Here is a 10,166-nt window from a genome sequence, read left to right on the forward strand (position 1 = left end):
GCCAGCCCGCTGACTGGCACCTTCATCTCCTTTGATGCCAACCAAATCCTGGGCAATTCCAGAAGCGCCAGAGTTGAAGGCGGCTCTTCACAGCCTTCCCCTGTTGGTGTGGGGCCAGTCCCGGGCATGGCACCTTCCCCTCCACACAAGCCCTCCCAGGACAGTCAGTGTCCCCGAGGGTGGGCTCAGCCCCACGGCCCAAAGAAAGAGGAATGGGCTGAATGCGGCCGGGAGTTCCCCGCATCAGAGGAAGGTCGTTCAGAGCTCCGATACTGGGACCACGTCTGATGCTCCAATCACGCTTGAAGAGCTACTGCCACAATAGCAATTCATAAGCATGGAAAGGAAGCTTGTGTGGTGGAGAGAGGGCTAGCTCTTGGGTCAGGGAGGTGTGGGTTCAAATCCTACCCCAGGCACTTACTGATCCTGGGACACACCGGCCAACCTTCCCACTCCCCACTCTCTTGGGATGAGCTGCAGCACAGCTTGCGTTCAGGGAGAGAATTTCTTCTCTAGAGGTCTCTTCTGCCATAAAAAAGTCACCCAAATAACAGCTAATAAAAAGAGCCAACGTGAATATGTAATCCCTACTATGTGCTTTTCAAGTGTCATCTCATTGGATCCCCACAACAAGCTTGGAAGGTAAATGCTGCTATTATCCCCACTTTACAACTGAGGAAACTGAGGCAGCCAGAAGTGAAATGACTTGTCCAGGGTCACACAGGTTTGAACTCTGGTCTTCTTGACCTCAGGCCTGGAGATGTCTCCCCTGCACCCCCTGGGTGATCTCACAGCCCTGCCCTGGGGAAGCCTCCTGTCCAAATGGCACGGGTGAGGCTTCTTTCCTTGTCCAGCCCCCGTGATCTGTCTGTGACCCAAGTGTCTTGTCTTCATCCTTCTAATGCTCGTTTCTCTCGTTGTTTCCCTGTTTTGTTCTCGGGCCTCACAAACATCCCCTGATGGGCTTTGCCTGCTGTGCTTCGTGGGCCCCACGGCCAGGTGAGGACCTGGAGAGGAATAACGGAAGCCTAGAAAGGCCCTACTTCATGCCCCCAACTCTGCTCAAGACTCTCGGCAAGAGGCAGTACCGGAAACTCAAGAAAAAGGTCTGGAAGAGGGTGAAGCACCCCACAGGACACCATTCTCGCGTGTACTAGCCCAGGCCTGGGGCTGCCGGCTCCCAGCTGGGCCGTCTGGGGCCGCCCTCTCTGCCAGGAGAAGGGGTGAGCTGCCCGTCCTCCTGGGATGGCGGGGTAACATCGTCGAGCAGTTTTTTAAAATAAAAGTATCTCTAGCTTAGCGTTCTCGGGCTCTCTGCTCGGCCGGCTCCCCCCTGGCCCCTCGCCTCCCTTTCTCCCCCCCTCCTTTTGTAGTACGAGTCTCTTTGTGGAGGATATTCAGGCCATTTCCGGAAGCGCTGCAAACGCAGACCAAGTAGCCATAAAGCCTCTCCCGTCCGTAAGCAGCACGTGCTGGGCCGCCAGCTGCCCTCTTGAAGGCTCCGGAAGACCCTGTCGCTGTCCAGTGCGATCACGTCTGGCGGGGCTTGGGGAAAGCTGCGGGCTCTGAGCGGCTCGACGGCCCCTCCCATCCAGCGCCCTGCCGTCCGGGGCCTCGTGGCTCACGGCAGCCGGAACTCTTCTCTCGCCTTCCTCAGAGCCCGGGCGCAGTTCTACCCTCTGGCTAGGCTCAAAGCTACCTTGTGCGAGCTTAAGTGGAAGGAAGATGCTGCTGCCTGACGTCTCCCGGCCTCCGCTTCCTGTGATGGGACCCTGGAGAGCGACGCCGACTGCCGCCCGCCCTTCCCGCTGTCCCTGCCCGCTTCCCCCGCAAGGCCGCACAGCGGTGTAGCGGGGCAGCCGCCCAGTTCACAGGGACGTCCCTCGGCCGGCCAAGCCAGAGGCCTTTGGACGGGAATTCTGCGCCTTCCCCGGAGAGACCTGGGAACGGACGGGGTCTCTCTGTTGCCTTACAATGGAGCTGAAGGGAAGGGAAGCAAATGAATAGGAAAGCGGCTGCCCCCAGGGAGCGTGTTTGCCTTCAGGGCCCACCCCAGGCGCCCCCATCGGAGCTCACTGGCGATTCCTCCGGAGGCTCAGATAGAACCAGGCTGGTGCCGGGGAGACCCTGCAAGGTCCGGGGGACCTCCTCTGCGGGGGCAGGAACGGTAGCTTCCGATTGGAACCGATTATTCTTGCGCACGGGTGCGCACTATGGCCCAAAGGCTGCAGGCTCTCAGAAGCCTCGGAATGGGGCACCCGAAGGCAGAGCTCAGCTGGCCTGGCCTTACCCTTCCAGCCAGGCGCCATGGCTCTGCTCTAGATCACCACAAGGATGTTTCTCCTTCCGAGATGCCCTTGATTCACCGCCCAAACCCCCTTGCCATACCCTGGAGACAGAAGCCGGCTCTGGTGCCATCCAAAGAGCCCGAGTTTCCCATCATTCCCCTGCCCAGAGGGCAGGCAGTTTAGGGAAGCTTCGGCAGAAACCCTCCAGATGGGACTTGAGGCAGTCACTGGGCGTTCTTGACCCCCTGGAGGAGGCGCCTTTGCTTCTCTGCTTCTCGGCTCCTCTCTCATCCTCAAAACGAGCTCCAATGCATTGGCTTGGGCTGTTTTCCCCCTCTGGGTTCTACTGCCCAGCACGGGGGCTCCCTGGCTTCAGTGGGAGGGCCGGCAATGGATAGGCTTCACTGATCCAGCCCCATTTCCGAGGGGTCCCACCCCTCCACCAGCAGCCCCGGGACTCCTGGATTGGGGGAGGCCAAGGTCAAGAGGCACCCCCTTGACAGCCTCCATCAGGGGCACGTGAGGATGGGAGCGGGGAGCGGGGAGCTGGAGAACCTGGGCGGCCCCATGCCGAAGGAGGGGGGAGGCAGCGAGAGCTTGTGATTGAGGCATAGCTGCTGATTAAGGGGATTCTCAAGAAGTCTTCCAGCCAGAGAGGTCATAGAGGGAGCCACACGACACTTGGCCATAAGCAGGGCTCGCTCTTTGCTTTCTCCTCGCACTGACCACAGGAGCCCAGGTGGCCCAACGTTTGTTCCTCTGCGCTCACCTGCACCCTGGGAAGCAGGACGGCTCCATGGGTGGGCTGAACCGCCATGGAGGGCGGCTCCTAGTCCAAGAGAAATTGTCCTTCGCTCATCATTTCTTTGTACAAAGGAAACAGTGGAATATCAATGAGCCTCTCTAAAGGGAAATTAGGAGGCGCTTTCTTGATGAAGCAATTAAGGTAATGACTGTGGGAAGAAGGGAAAGGCTCACCCCCATCCCACGCCTCCCGGGTCCTCGAGGAGTCCCAGAGCCTGTCTCAAACAGAGAATCAGGAGCAATTCCGGTTGTTTTTGTTCGACCTCAGCGTTATTTACTTCAAAACCCCAATTATCACTGGAAAATGATGCAGGCATCCCTGATGGACCCTTGGCTGCTTGTAATGAAGTCCAAAAGGGCTTAAATGTGACTCCTCGTGCAAGCGAGGTGGGCAGCGCCTGCCCCGTGCGTGCAATGGGGTCCCACTGGGTGCCATCTTCACCAAGGGCCGGCTCTTTCTCAGAGCTGTTTACAGTTCGTTGGTGCCAAAATCTGCTCTCTTAAAGAGAGGCTGAGAGGGCTGTTGTAGAGCCAGGGGACAGCAGGTGGCAACCGAGCCTTCCGGATGGTTTGATGTCCTCGGTGCCATCCTCCCCCTAGTGGAGGCCTTGGAAAGAAAGGCTGGCTCTAGGGAGAGAAGCAGTAGAGGGGCCTGGGAGAGGAGGCGAGGATCTCCGTCACTCTGTGGTCACAGGGAGCCACTCAGGGCCACGTTCCCCTCAGACCCTTGTCGGTTGTAACGAGCTTCTCATCCGGGCTAGCGCGGATGTCGGGAAGCACGCTGTGACGCTGCCAAGCATGCCGTTAAATGGTTCTTGAAAGATCATTTGTAAATGGCTGGTGGAAACATGGACAAGTCCGAGGCAGAAGACGTTTTCAGGAGGAAACGCTGCTGGACTCCCCGTGAAGTCAGAGTGTTCCAGCCTCCCCAGCCTATACCCAACTAGATTAGAAAAACAAGTGATGCTGCCCATCCCCAGATGTTCTCTCCAGAGGAAAAGGGACCATTTCCCAGCAGGCGAATAGCCCGTCATCCAGCCTTCCCACCTTCCTCGTTGCTGACCAAGTGCCTTACCGGCTGCTCAAATCACCCACGTTTTGTGGGCAAGTTTACAAACTTGTGAAAAGGCAAAAATGGCCTCCATTAGCGAATTTTTCTTTTTGGTCATTGGTTGAAAATCGATCACATGTCATTACATTTGGAATGGTCACATGGTACAGAATGCTGTGGGGCAGAGACAGGGTTCCTCATACCTGATGGACAAACATCAACGTGCACTCTTTAAGGAAGAGGCTCCAAACGATCCTTCTGTGGTGTTTCCCTTTGTTGGAATAGAGAGCTCTGTTGAAGAAGGTCCGGGTTCTGGGGGACTGGTTTGGGGGGGGGGGGTGGCCTTTGTTTTTCTTCATCAGCCTAGGAAAAAATCCTCCAAAAGGAAAATGGTCAGGCTCTTGTTTAACCAGGAGCCTCGACCCCCTGGAAGTGTCTGCTGCACTCCTCCTCAGACTAACAATCGGTTTCCTTGTTGTTTCCTCATTGCGTCGTCGCTAAGCCCAGGAATGCCATTTCACTGGTACTCCTAATAGGAAAGTGGATTCCGTCTGTTACGCCGCTCCCAAGAAGGGTCTGGAAAATATGGACCCTGCCTAGCTGTTTGTCAGCCCCATCGTGGCCATTTGGCAGCTCTTCGGACTGTCGTTTTGTCTCGGAGCCCATTTCTATTTGAACATGGCTGTAGATAACCTCGTGCCGAAAACAAGTGAGCGCGAGCACGGGACAGTCTGAGCTCTAGGATCTGGGTGCTTCTGCTGTGCAGAAATATTAGGAACGGCTAAAACTCCTAGATAACTAAGAGGTTTCATATAGAATGAAATGGGCTGTTATTCGTGGTTTGAAAGCTTTTGTTAGTTTTTTCTTCCAATAAAGATTTACATAAGAAAGTGGCCTTTTCCATAGCTTTGTATTCAAACAAACAATCCTCACCTTCCATCTTCAAGTCCACTTGGTGTACTGGCTCCAAGGCTGAAGAGTGGTCAGGGCTAGGCCATGGGGGTCAAATGACTTGCCCAGGGTCACTCAGCTGAGAAGTGTCTGAGGTCAAATTTGAATCCAGGACCTCCCATCTCTGGGCCTGGCTCTCCATCCACTGAGCCACCCAGCTGCCCCCTATAGCTTTGTATTTTAAGTTAAATATGTATGCTCTTTCAAAACTCTGTAGGGCATGATCCATCCACATGTTGGAGAACACATGGATTTTTCAAGCTTTTCCCACTCTATAGTATCCTAAAGGAAAAATTGGGCAGGGCAATTGCTACACAGTCAAATGAAAGGAGAAGAGCAGGAAAGGTCTTTGACCCCAGAGATGTGGATCTACTGCTCTGTCCTGACTTAACAACAAAGGGATCATTCCCCACCATCCAAATTGGGTTTTCCTGCCCCCAGACGGCTTGTGTGGCGAAGAGTGAAGGGCTTTTGTTTTGCTTGATTCTGCACGATGTAGCATGGGTACACCGGCTTTTCAGCCGTCATCCTCATGGCTGATGGCCAACAACCAAAGCCAGCTGTCCAGCCCTCCTTTGGTTTCCCAAATGCTAGTCAGAGAGAACATGCACACATGAGACACCAACTATTTGCCCACTACCTTGATGACAAATTTCATTTCTTTTGAGGGAAAAAATTCAGCTGTCATCAAAACGGTGATGTCTGAATGGCAAGAATGTTCTGCAGGGAGCTTGGTCTGTGTGGAGCCACAAAAACGCGCCCCTTTCAAGGACTGATGTTGGCCATCACCAAGAAGGTATTTAAAAGAGCTGCCAAATGAATCCCCTCCGACACTCACTCTTGGAACGATCTCACTTGTAACACTGGAGTCATCTTGTTGCAAAGGTTACTGACAAGGATAAGTGATGATAGTGATGGAGCATCCTTCCCGATCTCCTTTTGGAAATGAGAAGGGGAGTGAAGAAGGGGAAAAGAGAGCAGAAGGAAGAAAGGGAAGAGGAGGGAGGATGAGGGAGGGTGGGGAGAGGGAGAGATAAAGCAGAGAGAGGAAAGAGGAGGGGAGGGAAGAGGGGAATAAGGGATGGCATGAGAATGAGGGAAAGAAAGAACTAAGAAGGTAGACATAGAAGAGTGAGGAGGGGTCTCAGCTGTATTTATGGAGACCCCAAGTCTGCCTCTGTCCCTTGGGGTTTCCAGTAATGCAGCTGGCATGGGATAGGGAACAAAAGAAAGAAAAAGGATAGAAGAGCTAGAGGGAGAGGGAGAGATAGACAGAGACCCAGAGACAGAGAGGCAGAGAGAAGGGGATAGGCAGACAGACAGACAGACAGAGGATAGAGACAGAATGAAATGAGCTAGAGATAGAGAGGGGAAGGAAGGAAAGAGGGAGAGAGAGAACTTTCAAACGATCATGCCTGAACTTTATTGTTGAACTTTATTGCTGGAAAAGAAGTCTCCTAGAAAGGCTTTCAGAGTTCTGAATAATTAAGAGCCCTATAAAAGGCAGCCTGTTCACCATTCACTACTCTCCCAGCACAGAAGACAGAGGTGGCCAGCTCCTCTCCCCATGGCTATGGATGTTCTTTCCCTTTTACAGGTGGTCCCTCCCTCAGGAAATTGCCTTGTGCACCCTAAGCAGGCAGAGCCTTCATGTGCAGCCCCAGCTGGCTCTGGGCTCAGCCTTTGTTGGGGTGAGCTCCATGGAGGGAGGGATAAACGGAAGGGAAATCATTCTTGCTCGCTGACTGCAGTGCTGCTCTCCCAGCCTCTTGAGCATCTTACACTCCCACCCCTCCTCCCCTTATTCCCTCCCACACATTAGCATTTCAAATCCAGACACGCTGGCTATTATCATAAAGACCTAAGAGGAAGAATTACATAATTGCAGCACTGAAAGGGACCTCAGTGGCATCTAGTCCAACCTCTGCCTGACAATGAAGGAGACTCTTCAGCGTGATGCTCCTAACAAGTGGGCATCCATCCCCCTCTTTGAGAGGGCGCCTGCCACCCCGCTGTGCAGCCTCTCCGCCACTTTGGAAGGGCTCTAATTGTGAAAGAGTTGACCTTCCTCTCTCCTCTCCTCCCTCCACTGCTCCTAGCTCTGGGCTCAAACAGAATAGGGCCGGTGTCCCTTTCACGTGACAACACGCACATGAAGGCAGCTCTCAGGTCCCCTCACCTTTCTCTCCTGTCTCTTAACACCCCTCTGTGGTCCCCTCAATGACCCTTATAGGATGAGAACTTAAAAGAAAAACTCATTTTCCTCCAATCACGACATGAGCACAATATCCATTCCTCCATCCCTCCACCCATCCCTCCCTCCCTCCCTTCCTCCATCCATCCATCCCTCCATCCCTCCCTCCCTCCATTCACCCATCCCTCCCTCCATCCATACATCCCTCTCTCCCTCCATCCATCCATGCCCTTCTCTAAAACACCTTTTCAGGCTTGGGGTCTAGGATTTCCTAATCACATTTTCTCTAGTTGAGAGACTGACAGACAGTATGTGTCAGGCAGGACTTGAACTCTGATCCTCTTTACTTTGAGGCTGGCTCTATCTCTACCCCTGCCTTCTCTTGGCATTACTGGGCAGTATGGAAATCAACCCATGTCCTGAAGGCACCAGATGAGCACAGACTCTGATGGGGTCCGACAAGATGCAAAGGCTCTGTGTGGGGACTCAGCAGCAAACACCTGCAGAGGACCAGCCTTGCCAAGGGCAGAAAAGTACCTCAGGTGAGATCTTTGGCTTGGGTCATGGCACATCTCAGCATCAAATCATTAGTCCAGAGCTGGAAGGGACATAGAGATGACTTAGTCCAACTCCTTCATTTACAGGAGAGATAGGGTCCGTGGGTGTATAATGGGTGCCTAATCACTCCTTACTGTTGTTGCTATTGTTGAAAGTGGCAGAGCTAGGATTTGAATTCAGATCCTGGTTCTTTAAGGTCAGCATTCTTTCCCCTCTACCACATCGGTAACCGATACAACTAGGCATCCTTTTACTTAAGAAAAAAGTCAGTACCTGGTTTGAGGGGGAAGGTGGCAGTCCCGTGCAGGTGTAGAGGCAGTAGGCAAGACCGTCAGTGTGGAAGGTCCCAGAGGTTGGGAAAAGGACAAGGAGGGCTATGGTTGAGGGGTACCTCCCAGTGGTGAGTTGGGGGCAGGACTGACATTGGGTGGGAGCGTGTATCCCAATGTCAGCTCTCTGACTGGGGCAAAGCCCAGAGATTCCCACCCATACTACCAGCCAACCAGTGGCTCAGAAACTTGTAGATCTTAATCTGTGATCCCCTTGCCAAGCCTGAGCAATTGCCAGGGAGCAAAGACTGGGCTAAAGAACTAGCTTAATGAGAGAGGGGGAACAGTGGATTGGAGGCTATGCTTCTGGGTGGGGAGATGTCTCTGACATCATCTGTGTATGGGTGTTAGATGTGGGCCCACTGTACTGTGAAAGAGCTGACCAAAAAGAAAATGAATAACGAATCAAGTGAGCACATATTTAAATAGGGCTTTGCATACTTGGTCTTATTTGGTCCTCACAAGTCTATGATGTAGGTGCCATTATCATTCCCAGTTTACAGCTAAGGAAACTGAGGCTCAGAGAGCTGATGTGGCTTGTCTGGAGCTCCATAGAGAGCATGAACCAGAGCTTTCCATGGATGAGAAGGATGGGTCCAACTGGAGGATGGATCGTGGCATTTTGGACTTGGAGCTGGGAGTTCCTTAGAGGTCCAACCTCATTTTACAGATGAGGATACACCCAGGGAGGAGCCCTGACTTACCTGTGCTCACAGGTGGTGACAGTCAGGATTCAAATGGAGCCTTTGGACTCTTGCCACGGCACCACAAGCATCAGCCTGGGTCCTGAAAGAAAAAGGACACAGAATGGCTTCGTCTAGAAAAGAGGAGCTCGGCACTGAGTCAGATGCCAGCAATTAAGCAAATAAAAATGTTTGCAGTCTCCTGTTCAATGGCGTTAATGCTGACTGTGGGACAAACTAATCAAATCTGAGCATTTCGCCAAAAACCCAGGATGCCATGTGCCAGCACGATTGATGATTGAGTCACGGATTAAACACATCTGGCTCTCTTCTCTGCTCCTGCCTCCTCCTCTCTGAAGGAGAAGCAGCGGTGCCTGCGGATGGAGGAGGGGGTCCCTCTCCCTCTCCCTCTCCCTCTCCCTCTCCCTCTCCCTCTCCCTCTCCTTCTCCCTTTCCCTCTCCCTCTCCCTCAGAAGTGTTTTTGGACATCACCCACATTCCCAATGGATCCTCTTGCAGAGTCCTACCTTACAATCATGAGAGGGAAAGGGGGAAAGAATCCAAAGGCGCCTCAGCCCACCCTGGATGGATGTCCTCCGCATGTCTAATTGCCCTCTGGCTTCTGACCTCCCCACCCAGCTAAAGAGCTTCCCCCTGCTCAGGACGGAATGGAGGTGCCTTCTCGGGTGTCTTCACTGGGCTCCAGCTGGGCCGTCAGGATTTGTTATCCAATTTCTCCAAGAAACCGAACAAGGAGGGGGCCGCTTTGAAGGCCACCCCCTCCCCCCTCCCCCCTCCCCCCCCCCCCCACCCCGACTCCAGGAACGTTCTCAGATGAGACCTGGAAACTCGAGTCGGTGCTTATTCCGCAGAGAAGAGACCTCTCCAATTTAAATTTGATATTCCCCAGTCTGGGCCAGGGAGGGAAGGGGCTGCGAGGGCTGAGCAATCAGTAGGGGCGAGGAGCACGCCTGTGCCCTCTGCCAGTCACGGGGAGCCCCCAGAACACCTTGAGCGGACCCTGCCTGGAGAGAATGTTTCCAGAGCGTGGGTGGGCTTTGCTCCTTCCATGTCCTCCTTATCCTTCTCACATGACATTTCCTCTTCTTGTCATCGTTTTCTCCCTGGAGCCACCAGTGACTGACATCAGACCTCCTCTTGACTTGTCAGGAGTGATTTCACAGAGATTTTTCACCTCCCTGCTCCCCCCTGAAGCCCTGGGCAAGCTTTTCTTCCCTTCATCTAGCTTCCAGACCTGAGGCCGTTTGGGGAACTTGGGTATTGGGGAACATCTCTTGGTGGCATCTC

At 53.5% G+C, this 10,166-nt stretch overlaps 1 protein-coding gene across 4 annotated transcripts in view; it reads left to right on the forward strand.

Moving 5' to 3' along the window:
• Window positions 1-5,033, forward strand: part of SLC44A5 (solute carrier family 44 member 5) — a 201,976-nt gene extending 196,943 nt beyond the window's left edge. For 2 of the 4 annotated variants that reach the window (XM_056814906.1, XM_056814908.1), the window contains one exon: window positions 1,000-1,299. In XM_056814906.1, coding sequence (XP_056670884.1) covers window positions 1,000-1,157 — 158 coding nt within the window. In that variant the 3' untranslated portion in view covers window positions 1,158-1,299. Of the gene's footprint in view, window positions 1-999 lie in introns of all 4 variants that reach the window. The other 2 variants (XM_056814907.1, XM_016429760.2) reach the window with 1 other exon arrangement.
• The last annotated feature ends 5,133 nt before the right edge of the window (window positions 5,034-10,166 follow it).

This window comes from Monodelphis domestica, chromosome 2 (genome assembly GCF_027887165.1).
Source record: "Monodelphis domestica isolate mMonDom1 chromosome 2, mMonDom1.pri, whole genome shotgun sequence".
NCBI lineage: Eukaryota > Metazoa > Chordata > Mammalia > Didelphimorphia > Didelphidae > Monodelphis > Monodelphis domestica.